The sequence below is a fragment of the Andrena cerasifolii genome, chromosome 6 (assembly GCF_050908995.1).
Source record: "Andrena cerasifolii isolate SP2316 chromosome 6, iyAndCera1_principal, whole genome shotgun sequence".
Taxonomy (NCBI): domain Eukaryota; kingdom Metazoa; phylum Arthropoda; class Insecta; order Hymenoptera; family Andrenidae; genus Andrena; species Andrena cerasifolii.
The window spans coordinates 17,742,703-17,760,189 of NC_135123.1; the positions used below are offsets into that span (position 1 = coordinate 17,742,703).

General features: G+C 34.2%; 3 protein-coding genes across 6 annotated transcripts; all 3 read right to left on the bottom strand.

Annotated features, from left to right (window-relative positions):
* Positions 1-4: 4 nt before the first annotated feature.
* On the bottom strand, positions 5-5,371 carry LOC143370315 (pH-sensitive chloride channel 2). 2 transcript variants are annotated; one of them, XM_076815281.1, is made up of 10 exons: positions 4,652-5,371; positions 2,651-2,840; positions 2,318-2,547; positions 1,627-1,709; positions 1,384-1,539; positions 1,157-1,312; positions 925-1,090; positions 648-834; positions 253-549; positions 5-123 (listed from the first exon to the last, which is right to left on the bottom strand). In XM_076815281.1, the coding sequence occupies exons 1-9, from the start codon at positions 4,744-4,746 to the stop codon at positions 286-288; spliced, it is 1,527 nt and encodes a 508-aa protein (XP_076671396.1). In that variant the 5' UTR covers positions 4,747-5,371; the 3' UTR covers positions 5-123; positions 253-285. The 2 variants fall into 2 exon arrangements, with proteins under 2 accessions (XP_076671396.1, XP_076671395.1); XM_076815280.1 differs by lacking the exon at positions 5-123 and having other exon boundaries at positions 168-549.
* A 134-nt stretch (positions 5,372-5,505) lies between these two features.
* On the bottom strand, positions 5,506-11,232 carry LOC143370312 (transducin beta-like protein 3). Its single transcript, XM_076815277.1, has 15 exons — positions 11,059-11,232; positions 10,881-10,932; positions 10,604-10,811; positions 10,329-10,503; positions 9,053-9,223; positions 8,792-8,970; positions 8,317-8,513; positions 8,048-8,251; positions 7,707-7,896; positions 7,508-7,626; positions 7,267-7,425; positions 6,394-6,559; positions 6,100-6,324; positions 5,830-5,957; positions 5,506-5,756 (listed from the first exon to the last, which is right to left on the bottom strand). Exons 1-15 carry the CDS (start codon positions 11,082-11,084, stop codon positions 5,562-5,564), a joined length of 2,394 nt encoding a protein of 797 aa, XP_076671392.1. The 5' UTR covers positions 11,085-11,232; the 3' UTR covers positions 5,506-5,561.
* Positions 11,233-11,923: 691 nt separating this feature from the next.
* Positions 11,924-16,579, bottom strand: LOC143370316 (monocyte to macrophage differentiation factor). 3 transcript variants are annotated; one of them, XM_076815283.1, is made up of 5 exons: positions 16,445-16,579; positions 16,237-16,353; positions 13,464-13,709; positions 13,130-13,382; positions 11,924-13,052 (listed from the first exon to the last, which is right to left on the bottom strand). In XM_076815283.1, exons 2-5 carry the CDS (start codon positions 16,308-16,310, stop codon positions 12,798-12,800), a joined length of 828 nt encoding a protein of 275 aa, XP_076671398.1. In that variant the 5' UTR covers positions 16,311-16,353; positions 16,445-16,579; the 3' UTR covers positions 11,924-12,797. The 3 variants fall into 3 exon arrangements, with proteins under 3 accessions (XP_076671398.1, XP_076671399.1, XP_076671400.1); XM_076815284.1 differs by lacking the exon at positions 16,445-16,579 and adding an exon at positions 15,523-15,726; XM_076815285.1 differs by lacking the exon at positions 16,445-16,579 and adding an exon at positions 15,523-15,650 and having other exon boundaries at positions 16,237-16,349.
* Positions 16,580-17,487: the final 908 nt, after the last annotated feature.

Here is a 17,487-nt window from a genome sequence, read left to right on the forward strand (position 1 = left end):
GCGGTTTTAGGAACTATGCTATGAGTACCTAGTTCTGCAGGTATCAATGCGTTGGCAAGGCTACTCTGTACTACAAACACTACTCATGGCAGTCAAGTACTTTAGTACTTCGACTCGATTATTCTGCTGAAATGTACGAGGTGTATTTAAAAAAAATGCCATTGTACTTTGCAACTGTACGAGCGCAGGTTTTTTTTTTAATTTTCTAGTAAATTACATTTCAACGTTTTAAAAAAAAATATATTACTTAACTGTTAAAATGTATTTAGCGTTGCTACGAGATTCTTATATCCAAATGAAAGACCAGTAAAGAATGTTGAATATGACGAAAGCAATAGGAAATACAATTCTGCTACGTTTATCTATCCATTGAGCGATTTCCTGCGGCGTCATCGTTGTAAAATTATGTAACTGTGCGAGGGTCGCTCTTCGTGAAAAGGGTTTCGGTGGTGGAGTACTATTAATGGTTGTGATGCTTGCCACCGAGCATTCTTGGTCTCTGTCTTCATCAATTTTCACAGAAGGAATATTGAGAGTACTCGGAAAGCTCTACAATAGAAAAACATTCAATTACTGTAAATTAATTCCACCAGACATCTCTAATCATTTTTCTACCGACAAACGCTATATTTTAAGCTTCAACTCACGTGTACAGTGAGATAATTCTGGTTCGTATAATCTTGCTCGCTACTATTTGCGTTATCAAGCGACGACCAAGAACGCGATCGTTCCAAACCTGTAGCGTTCTTTTGGAATTGTTTCCGTGCCAATTTCGGCGTCAGTGTGGACTTCAGTATGTATTTACTGTTCACTTTCTTTAAAGGCACGTTCTTCCTATATAAATGTACATACAGGATGAACAATCACAGCTTTCAGGGTAATAGAAACGATATAGTACATTTCCAAATTAATAATACATCATACTTCCGTCGGTAGATCGTGTTAACGAAAGCAAATTCAACCATTGCCGCGAATAAAAATATCGTGCAACCTAAGAACCAAATCTCACTGGCTTTTATATAAGAAACCTTTGGCAAGGAATTCTCCACTTTCGATGCAAGGGTCATGAATGTTAAAATGGTGTTTGTTCCTAGAAACATAAACTTTGCTTAATCTTTCTATAGCAATAACGTTTCTTAGATACATTCTATGATACCTAAAACTATACGCGGGGGGCTTGCGTCCGCGTGTAACCAGAAAGATACCCAAGAGATAACTACTATTAGTATAGACGGTATATAATAGTCCATCATAAAGAATCCCATTTCACGTGCTAGTTTGAACGTTATACTAATCGCGCTGAAGTTCCCAGCTGTAAATGAAAAAAGTAATCGGTCAAATCAGTTTTGCCGTATTATTTCTTACATACAATAAAGTACGTGCCAAAATGTCCGAAATGTTGTTCCGATGTTGTGTAGAATATTTCTGACGTATTGACCCACTTGTCAATAAGCTTGTATTCGGTTAAATGCAATTCATCTGCAAGTATGATTGGCTCCTGGTCCCACTGCAGCACCATGTCGTGCACATTGTGAGTCCCTGTAGGTAAAAATTCCATTCATTCCAAGGAGCACAGTAGAATGAAATAGCTGGCATTGTAGTAGTACAACAACAATGACATCCTACAGCTTTCAAAAATAAGTGGACATTCCTGCACATCAAATGGAAACTTTTCCAAACGAAGCCCACAGTTAAGGGTAGCTTGCATCCTATAACACAAGTACGAATGGGATTCTTATTATATTGCCACACGGAGCGAACCGTGTAACTTAATTAGGCCCGGCTTGAGCCGTTTATAATACATTTATTTGATTATTTGTACACCTTACTCTGAATTTTTATTCATAGCTTAAAATATTTATAGTATGACTTGTAGAATTTCATTTAAAATTTCGAATGAAAAGATCATTTTACGCCCCTTCTCAACTTTATACCCTAGGCGGCTGTGTAATTTTGCGCGTAAGGACGAGCCAGGCCTGAACTTAATAACCTTGATTATTTCCAACGTTAACGGACTTAAATTTCGACTTAAATTATTTTTGTCAGCAACAGTTTTATTCTGAGCAAGCACCATAAACTATTTCTTTTACCGAAACTACTTAGAACTAAAGATACGGCGAAGAAAAGCACCGCACATGATGTGTACCGCATACATTATCATTTGAATGTGACTAAAGTACCTGGCTACATCATTTCTGCATAATAGACGAGGCATTAACATTCTACAATTATTCCCACTTGGTATTTAAGCTAAAAGTCCTTTAATTTTGATAGAACCTCGGAAATATTTTATTATATAATTGTTGCAATTACGAACCTGGTGTTAAGTACGATCATGCCTGATGGATCTATAGAAATGAGTAGATCTTTAACACTATTTCCCATTATAGCTGAGCTACGTTCATTGGTAACATATACAGTGGGTGTCCAGATTAAATCGTGTGCAGATTTTCCACCGTATATTTGGTTTAAATGGGGAGCGATCTCTATAAATTCCAATCTGGTGTCCAAGTATCTAAATTGCAACATCATGTGCACGTCAAATTGCTGCAAAGATATTTTCCGACATATTTATAGAGTAGAATTTTTATGTATCGTGTAAAAAGTAATTCACTATCGTAAGAAAGTAATTTAATATAGCGCAAGTTACCAGTGTTTTCACCATATTCGATTTAATGGTGTAAATGTAAGCTCTGGTGTACACTTTAACTGGATCCGTGGTATTCATTTCTCCCAAAGGTCTAGCCATTTTATCATAACGACAATCATTCGTTAACTCTTGCAAGAGCTCAGTTTGCGTCATAGAACTGCTGCTACTTAACATCGGACAACTTCCCAATCTACAAAAATATAAATATGGACAGTCTTAGATGTTCGGGGAAAGAGTACTCTTAAGATGTTAGAAATAAATTGTTTTAAAACTTTCAATGCTGAAATATTACAAATTTTGCAAATGCGTATGTAATAATAAAAGGAAATCAATGCACAAAAGTCGAAAATACGGTATGCAAACATGAAGATAAGGTCACTTTGAAACAAGGCTTCTGAATTAAAATTCCAGACGTGACCATGTAATAAGAATAGTCCATTGTTGCTTTGTATTGATGCAGATGACATAATGCAATGCATGTGACTCTTTACATTACCAAAGCAACTTTTTTACAATTGAGAATTAAGATACTTGCGAAAGAATTTATTTAAAAGTTTCATAATTCTTTGGTAATAAAACATACTCGTATAAAGATGTATTAAATATAGGCCCGTTCTATTGCCAATAGTAAATTCAACATTCCATTTAAACGTAAGAATTATGATCTGCATTGTAGGTCTGAATGTAAACTATAAAATGTATGAAGAATAATACTTACGGGGAATTAATATTTTTAACATAATTTTTAAAAATATCTGTAATTACAACCGACTGCAAAGAGGTTGTGAAAATATGACGGCTGTGCCAAAATGCTTATTTCGTAAGGCAGAATATAGATAAATTTGAAGGATTCTTTTATTCTAGAGGATACAAAGTGTGAATTTTTGAACTGAAACAATACACTCTCATAACTTTAAGAAGGGAACACAAATTCCAAGATCATAATCTTATCTACCTCCATGGACGCATTAATTTACAGCGTCAAACATTCAGCTGTTTATATAAGTTATCAATATTTATGTACATCGTGCTTTATAGCGCCGCATCTCGTGCTAAAGGACTGAATTCTTTTTTCCTTCTTCATAGTATGTATATCTCATATTTCAAAGGAGATAACATTTTCAAGTTTACCGGTGCTTAAAATATTCATTATTCAACAAATCTAATATTGAGCACAAAAATTACAATTGAACTTACTGAATGGAATAGCAATTAATTCCATTGTGATATTACACAAAGCAATTTCTCAACTTATGTGCAATCCAAAATTCCCTTTCTTTATATCTATAATTCTCTAATAATTTTAAAACACTAGGTATCGTGGCATAATAATGAACGATAATAAAAATTTCGGTGTAATAATTACAGATCTGAATTTTTAAATAATGTAGAACTTAAAATTCAATGCTAACATTTACTCAAGTGGTGTAACATTTGCTTATCAGTTAAGCATGGAACCCTTTATGTTTGGAAGTAAGTGGGAATTTTGTACTGCATTGAAATTGCATTGCTTGTTGGAAACTTCGATATTAAAAGAACAGTTTAACATGCACCATAAAATAGAGATCATTTTATTACTACTGTTGCAATTGCTGCTAATATTATTAAATACTTAAAATTTTCACAACTAAAGGCAAAGTGTATGCCACAGTGGTTTATCTGCTATTTTCGTGGCTTCGCGCGTTTTATAAAGCACATATTCTATTAGAATAACGGTAATTGCCTCCAAAGAAGCAATTACATTTATGCAATGTATTACAATTTATATCTCACGAACATAGCGGAGAAATAATAGTGAAAAGTAAGTTTGTAGTGCCTTTAGTATTTTTATTGATACTTAATTAATCAAATTAATACGGATAAATTGGTTTTTCACTCATTTTTAAATATTTAGAACACGGCTTAAAAAGCCTGAGGTACCATGAGATCTGAATTAAGCATGTTTCAGTGAATTTCAAAAATTTATGTACACGATAGATTTATAATAGAAATGTGACTTACATGGTACATGTATTGGGATGTAACATTTGTAGCAGATAAACAAGAGTGATGAAAGTATTAATTCTTTTTTTCAAAGCCATCTTAAGTTCCATCATCACTTAACTGCTTCACTAATAAACTCTGACTGATTCTTTCTTAGCATGCACGCACGGTCCAGAGTAAATTTACTGGAAACCACACATTACTCAACCAGACCTCCCACTCGCGATATTCCTTTATAATGTGAATACTCAGGTGCTTGCACATGGCAATAAGTCGGTTCTATACACAATAAATATACAGGATGACTCTTTCTACATGAACACCTTAAATAACTTTTGCTTTGATCTCACAGAAATAGGCCAGGAAAAATAGGTTTCGTTCAATGAAGCATATCGAATAGTTAACATCAATTTCTAATCAATTTTATACTTTTCGAGACTTCCAGTATACCTTCACTCTTTTTAATTGAACGCAACATCTTATTTATTAATTCTGAAATGGCTAAGACCTGCACGAATATTTATCTCTAATGCGTTCTAGAATAACAAAGATACCAAATTTGTGTGCTTTTCTATTCTCTTGTATTAGAAGAAAAGATTGTTGTTAGCTGCAATAGAGTGTCGATAAATATATATTGTCTTAATAATTTAAAAATACTTTGAATTGTAATCTTGAGAAAGTTCTAAGCTAATCAACAAATTTCCCCCTCGACGATCTGAATCTTTCTTCTTACACTTTACTTTCTGTTTCATAAAATAGTCTACACTTATACGAAAGTGAATTAAGAGAGTTAATCCTTCAAGGAAATTCCTACACATTCCTGAAGCTTATAGTCAACAAATACAAAGACGTACTAGAAGAAGAAGATAATGCAAAGTAAAACAAAAATATCAAATTTATGTAATTCATAGCTATTTCAATTACACAATCACTTGGTTGCTATAGATGTAATATGTGGTTTCATACGATTAAGCGTATAAGTAAATAAGTGAAGATTTTGCAACAGTCTTGTAATTCTCGTGTAATGTCGTTCAGTATAGGGTATCATAGACTCCAACGTAGAGTTTGACTTCGTCTGAAGTACCTCGCGTCCCATTTCCATTATTATCGCATTTATGACAACCTATCAGGCATAAAATTTGTATAAAGCAATGTTATAACTGCACAAAATGAAATAATTATATTTGAATCTATACCTGCGCAACGTGACAATTTCTACTGTTAGTATTCCATGTAATAGCACATTTAAGCAGCTCTTCCTTATAAATAGGTTTTAAATTCTCAATTGCTCGCGTGAGTTCGGAATCATTTGTGTTCAAAATACCTGATAAAAGAAGAATAAAAGTAGTGGAACTTGTTAATCTTAATTAAAATCGAAACAACTGCCACTTATGTTCGGGTCGAAGGTAATCATAAAATCATTTTTAAGAATATAAATGTTAAAAATAGATAACTTTCAAACTTACTTTTTATAATCTTAAGGACCTGCATAGGGCGTTGTAATTTTAAAGACAAGCTTAATGCGGATGATAATTGATTTGCTTGAAGTAAATTTGCTAATTGTTGTTCTTCAAGTGCAAGTTGTTTCGTTTCCATTGCCGCTTTTACTTTCCTCTCTTCAGTTACATCTTTCCAAATAACTAGCAACGAATCGCTCCCACCACTGACAATAGTTCTCTCGTTTTTACTAACTAGAATTGAAGCGCATTATAAAAACACTATGATCAAAAGAACGCAATAAATAACCGAGTAACACCTACCAGCGAGTGTCCATACGCGACTATTATGCTGTTCCAAAGTGCATAAACACTCCGACGTTTTGATACTCCAGAGCTTCAAAAGCCCATCTCCGCCTGCCGTAATTAACTGCATGCCGCGTGTTACAAATTCTGCTTTCAAAACTGACGATTCGTGGCCCTCTAATGTCTATAATACAATTGAAATAAAACTGCTACAACGATCTACATATATCTCAACGGATATACAGTGGCGTGCAAAAATATTCAGCCATCCTTTAAAATCGCATAACATTTTTTAAATTAATCCAAACGACTTGAGTTTTTTTGATAAGGTAGAAGGATTAGTGTGCTAAGTGACGTGATTCGTCGTTTTGAAAAAAAAAATGCACTTGGTCGGGGTAGCAAAAAAATAGTAAAAGTCGTTTTTTAAACTTTTTTTATGAGCCTGTAATGAAAATTCAAAAAAACTGTTTGTAGATTTAAGTTATATACGTGCCTAAAATTTCATCAAAACCGCTGATTTCGGGAATTTCGCGATTTTCGACCTTATTCTGCGATATTTAAGCGTTTATAGCTCAGAGCAACGTTAACCGATTTTGATGAAATTTTAGGCATGTATATAACTTACTTAAACCTACAAACGGGTTTTTTGAATTTTCATTACAGGCTCATAAAAAAAAGTTTAAAAAACGACTTTTACTATTTTTTTTACCATTCCGACCAAGTGTATTTGTTTCAAAACGATGAACCACCTCACTTAGCAAACTAATTCTTCTAGCTTCTAAAAAAAACTCAAATCGTTTGGACTAATTTAAAAAAAGTTATGCGATTTTAAAAGGTGGCCGAATATTTTTGCACGCCACTGTAGTTAAAATATAAAGTAATCGAAGTTACTTTTAAACAGTTAAGCTCCGTCAATGACCAAAGTTTCACTGTGCAATCTGCGGATGTTGTTAAAAGGACTTGATCTATTGGAGAAAATCGAACGCACCATACCCCTCTTCTATGGCCACGAAACACCCCAAGTAGCTTCAAATCATTGGCCGACCACAACTGCAACAAAGATATATTTCTAGATCGCGTATAAATGAAAAGTAATACAAGTTGGAGCTTTCCAAATGTCTACTTATCGCACTTTAGCTGTTTTATCTTGGGATCCAGTAGCGATTAATTTATCATTTGGCGAAACAGTTACGCTATTAATATCTTTCTGATGGGCCAGTACCGTGTGAGCAACATTTAAGGACTCTGCGTCTGTAATTATTAAATATTTACAGTAATATTAATAATCGAGGACAATAGTACCTAATAATCTGCAGAAGTATCATATTTACCCTTGAATTCCATATTATTCGGCAAGTTCCATAACTTAAGGCACGAATCTTGACTAACGGAGACAAGATATTTAAGGGATGCTTGTGAAATTGCAACGGAGCCAACAGAAGCGGTATGTCTGACGGCGGAAGCGATGCAAGATACTTTTGCTGTTTCTTTATCCATAAGCCATACGCGGATACTATTATCCTATAAATTGTGAAATACCATTAAATGTTTGACAAGTACAATTATTTTGTATTAAAATATTTGTCGCGTTTTCTTAACTAGTCGGCGTAATGAATGAATAATACTTGCATTATGCCGCGTAGAGTAACAGATGGTTTTACATTGTACATACCTTCGCCGAAGATAGGAACAGATAAATATTGGCAGGTGTTGTGGCAAGAGATAAAACGATATCTGTATGTCCACACAGTATTTGGCAATTCATAGTTGATACATCGTATAGTTTTATATCGCAACTATTCGTAGCAATCACTATATGACTCTCATTATTCCCAAGGTACACGATATCTAGAATTTCATCGCTGTAACCTACTAGCTATAAAAAAAATTCGATATTTCAGTTATCGCAAACAGATGTTCTACTACCCCAACAAGATATACCTGCTTTGTACATTCGAATGTTGTTAACGAATGAATAATTATATTATGATCTCCAGTAACTACAGCGAAACTATTGTCACTGCTGTTGAAAATTAAATGCGTGATTAAAACATTTCCTTCCTTCGCTGCTGATGTGATAGAATTTTCTTGCGCATATACTTCTGCACCAGTTCTCATTTCCCAGACTTTTACAATACCTGTGGAAATAGATTCTGTGTAATAAATATGTCGCTGGCACTTGCGAATCAATAATGATTCAAAACTTCATAACAGTCCAATGTTAATTGATCTCTACGTCTGTTTAATTTGTCAGGCAAGAGTACACCTTGACAGTGTTTATTCTTTTCACCAGCAAAATCACAAAGTAAATTGTGAAATAATTATATAAGGGAACGGAAAAATTATTATACTTCAACTTAATAGTGATTTTAATGTTGGTCTGTTATCACAAATGATAAAAGCTTTGTGATAAAACCTTTCTCTCCTGCGGCAGCTATGTGTATAGCGTCCTTATTTTTATTATGAAAAGGTACAGGCACTGCTACGTTCTCAGGTATAATGAATATATCTTCTATTTCTTCGTAAACTGGTAAAACACGTACCGATGATTGTGAAGAAATATTCCATAAAATCAATACTCTATCTCTTCCTGAACTATATCGGAACAATGCATATTACGTGTATATGAAACTTGTATTAGAAAATAAGAAAATATAAAGCAGTTTGGCTATATTACCTCACTAAATGTTTCCCATCTCCGTGAAACGATAGGGCTGTAACTTTACTCAAATGTCCGGACAAAATAACTTCTTGTTTACCAGATATAAGATTCCATCCGTGAATTTTATAATCATCGCCTGCAGCAAAGACAAGCTTCTGCTCAATATTCGGATGAAAAGCTAAAACACTGAAATTATATGAAATTATTACAGAGTATTTCGAAGTAATACAGTAACGGAAAATGATATTTAATTCTGTAATTGGAAGCTTTGTTTTCGTTCTGTTTCCTCCGTTTAAAAACAGCTAATTACTCATCTTCTTGTTGTAGCCATAAGCAAATCGAAACAGTAAGAATTGTTTGCGGAGAAAAGTGTGTTACAATAGAAGTAAGAAGCGTTAAAAATGTCTTAAGGGGGTATACCCGTTTGAACGCTCGAAAAATGTATACATTTTGTGGATTATTTACAAGTCAACAGCTTGATGAAGATTTTCCGTTTTTGTATTATGTTTACATAGTATTATCAACTATATAAAAAAAAGTTTCAGTTAAAAAAACTATTGTTTTTCAGAAGTTATGGATGCATATCCGAAACTTTCTCGATTTTAGGCGGCTACACGGTGGCCCTGAAAGAAGCTGTATGTCGTGTCCGAAATCAAAAACAGTAACAAAAATTTTATAAAATATGTTAATAGCTATCGATCTACGGCGCCGATTTTGAAAATTTTGAAAAATAAGGAAATGGTGAGATTAAAGGGCAAAGTTAGATTTTTCTAGGAAAAAAGTCCACGTTTTTTCTTTATAAATAATAAACGGTGAATCGGAATAAAAAAAGGCGCCGTAGATCGATGTGGAATGTTATTACTATTCTGCATGTAAAATTCGAAGTGAATTGGTTGAACGTAGCGCGAGTTTTTAGGGCCACCCTAAAAAGGTGCGATTTCATGCTGACGCTCGTTTTGAGCGTCAACGCTGGAAGTCCCGTGGACCGATCACGTGACTGGTTTTGACGCTCAAAACGAGCGTCGAGCGTCAGCATGAAATCACACCTTAATGCAAAATGTAGTTCCGCTGCGAACGGTCGAACCACCGCGCTGCGCCGCCCCATGCTACATGGGTTATTTCACTCAAATGTCTATAACTTCGTCAATTTTCCGAATTTTTACATCGGACTTGATTTATAATATTTCTAACACATCAATCTATGAAAATATGTAAAAAATCCGATTTTTTACACTTTCAAACGGTTATACTCCCTTAAGTAAAATATGCCACTCTCTTATTGCGCGCATACTTGACAACTCCCAGAACTCCTCTCAAATTATGAATACAGGCATGATGTTGTAAGTCCCATAATCTGACTGTACTATCGCTACCTCCGGAAACAATTAAATTCCTTTCGCTAGAATGATCGATACAAACTACGGGACCCTTGTGAAGAGATTTCCACAACTTGATCAGTTTATTATCTGAAATGATAATGCAATTTTATCAAGCACAAGTTTAATCCTATTTGTAATAATATGCAAATGTTTTAGGTATTAAATAAAGCAATGAGATTAATGTCACCTTTCCAATTCCACAATTTAAAGAGACCACTTTTGTGATGTGTGACTATGTTTGTATCATCGCTACTCGCCGTAAATGAATTAATCGTGTCTTCTTCCTCGTTATCGCTGCTCTCTCCTAAATAAGATATTACTAGGCCCTTCTTCAGTGATAATATGGAAATTGTACCATATTTTTGACAGAACAGATATTGACCATCCATGCTCCACTACAATAATAAAAGATTATTACCCTGTTCAATCAAACACAGGGGAGAGAATAATGGTAATTAACATACTTGAACATTTCCGCCTGTATAGAATGCTTCGTGCTTCGCTTCAACTTCAAATCTGCCAGAAAATATAGGCAAGTACTTAGCTAATGATAGAACTTAATTTTATAATTCAATAACCTCTAAAAAAATTAATTTTTCTAATAGTCTGATATTATTCGACGAAAGATAAAAATTTACTTACGCTTCCTTTAAACCAACGTTACTCATTTTTCAAGGAATGTCGTAAAAATGTTACGTCAATATTCACAAATATTTCAAATCCGCTTTTCTCAATTTACGTACATTTGTCAATAGGTTATGTTCACGATGTACACGTGCGTATTGCTTGATTTGACATCAGATAATTTCAAGGAAATTATTTCGATCGACAATATTTGAAACAGATAAGATATATCGTTTAATTAATTTGTTTTTGTTTTGACATTTATTTTTTAAATATTTTATGATTTTGTCATTACAATTTTATAACAGCAAGAGTAATCATCTCGTTAAAAATATAAATTAAAATATTAAGAAATTATGACGATCCGCGGTTCGCGTACGCGCGGGAAATTGTCCGAATGCTTTAAAAAAAAAGAGGATTGAGGAATATGCAACAACGTTATATTTCTCCCACACACCAATGGTAAAACACAGTAGGTATAACAATTACAAAGGTACAGAAGGAATCGGGAGAGATTCAAGATCGAGTGGATCGCGTGATAAGTACGAGTCGTGGTGATGAGACGTTTTACAAACGACGATCGCGCTTCCGAGTTGAAGTATGCGCGCGGTTCGCGGTGGGAGGAGCTGCTTACGCCGCTGCTTACGGCGCAGTGGCGAGACCGCCACAATTCAAATAAAAATTTATTCGAATAATGCCCAACTCTGATCCACAAATCTTATCGAGTTCGGAAGTTGAAGTAAACTATGTATTCAGTTAAGATAATAGTTAAGCCACTACAATATTGTAGTGGCTTCTTAAATATAAATTTATAGAATTTATAATTACTCGCTAAAGAAAATTAAGATCGAAAGGGGCTAATATTTTGTACACTTTCTTCGTAGTCGTTATTACACCGCTAATATATTTTCACAATTTAATACACCTTTTACAAACAGTTTACAACGCAATTTGTTTATATTACTCATGTAGTGCAGGAATTGTATAATTGGATATTTTGGCACAACACACTTACGAGTACAAAAATAACGCAAATCTGGGGGAAACTCCAATGAGATCAGTCTGTTTTACTTGCCACCTATACTCGAGTGTATACTTGTTACATTGCACAGATCGTACGTTCCATAATTTACAATAATGCATATAATACAGATTTTTACAAAAAGCTACACACTATAAAGGAAAGCTTTTTAGTATTTCTCAAAAATAATTATTATACAATATTATATACTGATAATACGTATTACAATAGCTAAATATTGTTTAAGAGTACTCATGTTTCTTTGTCATGGTTTGTCACGCCTAATGCATACCGATACCCAACCGTATGTTTCTTCTACAGTACAGGTACATAAATCATATAAAAATTCATTGATACTAATCGCTTTAGTCATATTCCGACAAGCATCCATAATTCATGGGCGCAATTTTCTATATACGCCGCGTAATTAATATAATTACTCTCCAATTATCCTGTATTTACACATTGCACAATTTCTATCCACCGAAATCTTTAACTAAAGATAACAATTCTGTGTTAATTAATATACACCTGTCACTTAATATTAGAACATGATATTTGTTCATTGAAGCTAATTCCCAAGAAATTAATAACTAATTTCCCAGTTCGCTTGGAATAAATGAATTATATAAATATAGATTTTGATTGGACTACTTGTATATAAAGTCTGTATTAAAATTTCTAGTTCCTAAAAATTTGTAGTTTATAGGGTAAACAATACGAAGACATACGTTTTTCATAATTCCTCAATATGAGACTTTAGCAATTTATGTAAAGATGGCACTTCTGGCGTCGCACAATTATCTGAGGGGTCGATTGTAGGAAAGACATGACTTAATATGGCATAGTAATGACACGCGGCTGCTGCAGCAACGAAAAGATGCCAGATTGCATGTGCGCAAGGAATTCGACCGTCAGATTTAAAGAACATCAAGCCAGAAACGTAAATAAGTCCTCCCACTTTTAATTCGGTAATATTGTAATAACTATTCTGTAAGCATCAACACACCATTTTACAGTAGTCGCTTGAAACGTTGCTTTAGAAAGTACTTATATTTATATACTTACAACATTAATAATCGCAACACTGGGGCCAATTCCGATAACTAAGTAGAAAATTGTTTCCAGCATTTTGTACCGCTCGTGAAAAATTTGTTGATAAAGTATGCCCAATACTGCCATAATCCAGACACCGTAGCGCATTGTAAACAGTAATTCATCCTCTGGGAAATGGTCTACGTTCAGCCAAGGAAAGTAGCTAGCCGCGATAAAAATGTAAATCATAGCGCGGTCGCAGCGATGCAGTGCATCTTTAAGTGGCCTGTAATTTAATTTCATGTACCTCACTTCTTGAACGCACAAAACTATAAACAACTTAAAATTCAGCGGTTCTTGTAAATACCTGTTGTAATTGTAGAAATGTACACTGTGGAAGAAGGTTGACACTGCGAAAACAAGAATCAAACATGTGCCGTACACAGAGGCCGAAACTAATTGCGTCCATGTTGTAGAACGACGGATGAGTTCTAAACTGCCAATAACTGACGGCACCACCCAAATTCCATGAGTAGCTACATTTGCTACATGTTCTATAAAAGTAGGTGTATATGCTTCGTTCGCACATGCTCGAGGATTCATCCATTTTATGCTGAAAAAATTTAACATATCTTTATTCGAACTTGCTCTATCTTAATATTTACTTCCGTTTGCCATTAGTTATATCATAATTATTATATATCTTAATACTTGAATATGTATATATAAGGTGGACAATACAAAACATTTTAAATTGTATTATACAAAATATTTTCTTCCCTGTATATTAATTATATTCGATCAAATAACTACTCGACTACCTAACTGACTAAAATTTACTAACAGTTTTATATTCCTTTTCTATCCTACAGAATTTTTAATGAATCGTTAGAAGCATTTCAGTTTTTATTTAGAATGTTTGAGGAAGAACAAACACTTATGCAACATCAGCCACTCGTTCGCATAACATTCTACTACTCACAAGGAGAGGTTCCCAGGTGTCCGCCTCCGATTGCTTTGAATTTTGGATATGTTTTTGAGGGCCAAAAAATAAGAAACAGGTATCTTTAGTTTGGCCTGATTACATGTTTAGGGGGTGAAACCACCCCTCAAAGTTATATGGGTCCTCTAAAACATATCCAAACACCAAAGCAATCGGAGGCGGACACCTGGGAACCTCTCCTTGTCAGTGTATATGCAAGTTCTTCTGTATTACAAGTAACTGCGCTATACAAACCTTAGTCTATAATTTTTTAATTCCTAATTCTGTATTGCGGTGGTATTTTAAAAGATACTATTTTCTAGTAAAAAAATATAAAAAGAATATTCGAAATTAGTATCTTTGTTCTATATGCATGCTTTGTCTACAAATTTATCTCCAACATACGAATTACTGCTTCTTCTGTAAAAATTGAAAAATGTATTCTTGCATACGTGCGATAGATACAAAGTATCGTACAATCGTGCAGAGACAATTGAACGGTCACACGACTTTCAAACCTGCATAAGGTGAATGCATTTGAGAATATGAATATACATACTGCTATGTGTATTCATATGAAACCGTTGTTATTCTCTGTGTAAACTATTCTTGTAACTGTTCAAAAATACACGGTTAGGAGTGTTATCGATACAAGTGTCTATCACTCTATATATTATTTACAAAACATGCTCGAAATATGCACATTCAGCTCTGACACAGAGTTAGAATCTATTGCGAAAATGTCAAACTGATTACGTAAGTAATAGTTTGCTTTAATGCGTTAATGATTTATGTCTTCATATTTCCCAAGTTGTGGTATAATTCCATAATCAATACGTTTTAGTTATTCTCACAGGAAGTAAATTATTGATATTACGTTCAAACGACGTTGCCGATCATTTTACTTTTCTTACGTGTATATTTACAGTAAGATGCACAAGTGAATACACTCGCTTTAAAACAGAATAACTTTTTTAAAATAGGTCCAACTGACTTGAGGTTTTTTAAGAGGGTAGAAGGATTAGTTTTTTGTTCGACGTGTTTCATCGTTTTGGGAAAAAATTGCAATAATTAAATGGTAAAGAATGGCGTAATAATATTGTAATATTAAATTGTACACCCTACGATATAGTAGAGATCAGGGTTGACTAACTGGTAGCTCGCGAGCCACCAGGGGCACCTCCGCCTTGTTGGCACCCTGACCGCCCCCCCTCCATACCGACCAAACTCTGACGATCGCAGTCTGTTCCTCCTTCTTTCCTTCTCTTTTTGACTGCAATCGTCAGAGTCTGGGAGGTATGCAAGGGGGCCGTTCAGGGTGGCAGCAAGGTAGAGGTGCCTCCAGTGGCTCATGAGCCACCAACTAGTCAACCCTGGTAGAGATCATTAACATTTAGAGTAAACTTCGTACGAATTCTGATACACAAACATATACAATACCTACTTGTAAATTTACAATCGATGATAATATTCCACACGTTCCGAAATATTGTACGGATTCAAATGTTCAATGTCCACGTAACTTGGATGTTCCGCAGGTAATATTATTCGATGAAATTAGCCATTTGTCCACTTACAAGCAGAAGAGCAATGCATTCCATTTAAACACGCCCAAATAAAACACCCAAGTGCATGCAAAGTTCGAATTCTACTAGCAAACAGAATGAAATTGAAAAAATACATATGTGAGAAATTTATGTGGATGTAAATGATAAATCTGTCGTTTAGATGTCTATTTACAAATGAATTCTTCTATTAGTTTCCTACTGCGACGCAGTTATATACATATTCTAGGATTTATTGCATAAGGAGCGTTTAAACTTATTAAATTATGTGAAGGAATAACTTCTAAGATTTCAAACGGATATGTAAGGGTGATACAGTATAGAGCAACATGCTACATAAGATACTAAAGATATTATCCTTATGGAACGCTTTACGAACACAGTCAAGAATGAAATACAAAGTACAGATTATAACTACAAATGTATATGTACATCGTGCACAGATTACATGTCGTCAACTAATACTTCCGTATTATATTACACGTTGGCTTAGAGAGCCATTGGTTCGATCATTGAAAAAAATCAGGCAAGTTGAGAAACAACTGCAAATGGACAGATTAATTTCTTAACTGCTATTAGTTGCTATATCTTACTCTTTGATGCGTTGGATTTGCGAAAGATTTTTTATCGGTGCCGCAATAAATTGGTGAAAATTAGATATATCCATGATGTTTCCCAGGAGCTCGAGAAAAAGTAACTTCTTGGTATAGCTAATCAGTAGGAATATTAGATTAATTGATGTAGTAGTTGCTTTATAATAGTCTTTAGCTCAAGCTTAATATCTTGAAATCGTATACATACAATGACAGATAAAGGTTAACAAAACGATTTTTCGTCCGAAACAATTTACTAAATTTACTTATTCATCTTAGCACTAAATACTACTGCTCCCACCAGTTGTCGCAGAGCCACTGAGAACAACTGAGAGCCACTGACAGTCTGAGTCAATCAACACAGTTAACGCGACGGCGATGACAGCGCCAACTGCAGGCCATTTTTGGCTATGAAAGAACCACTTCGAAAAATTCGATTACTTTTCCACAATTTCATATTATTGCGTACAAAATAAATATGTAGGTATGTACATTTGCATAATTAGTGAATAATTATTAAATACAAAGGATCTGTAAATGTTTTTACAAATCACAATCGAGACGAGCGGTTTTTTTACTTCGAGCTCAAAGAGTGGTGAAGTTTAAATTTCGAAATAGTTACACTGTCTTTATATTTTTTTTTAAATTCCAGAACTTAAGGAAGAGAATAATAAGATCTTATGTGTAATTATGATACTGTCAATTAGTTAATACTACATTTTTTAATATTACCAGACTGAAATTTGTTTTCACCGCCATGATAGCTATGTAGATGAAATTTGAACATTTTACGTTACGAATCGCGAAACTTCCGAAAAATTCAGAAGAAATCGAATCCAAAAATCGGAAGGAAACTATTCCTGTAGAAAATCGCTTGAAGTCCTTATATTTCAAAATAATATTACTTTCATTTATTTCTACAAAGTTACATTTTCTATAAAATTATTTTTTGTTAAAAAATAATAAATAATTTTTATAGATATTACGCAGGTACACAACAACTGAGTGGGCTGAAACGATAATAAATGATTTCATTGCCGGAAAGCAATTTTTCATATAGATTGTTATGACAACAAAATGCATTTCGATTCTGATGTTTCAACGTTCCGTCAATTCAGCTGTGACTGTTAGCTGTTTAATATATGGAACGACGGTAGTAGAGCAATCATGGACATAGGAATAGAGGGACATGAAGCCTAATTGAGGGACGGGCCCCCACCCAAGTAGTGCCTGCACGTGATTGGTTGCATT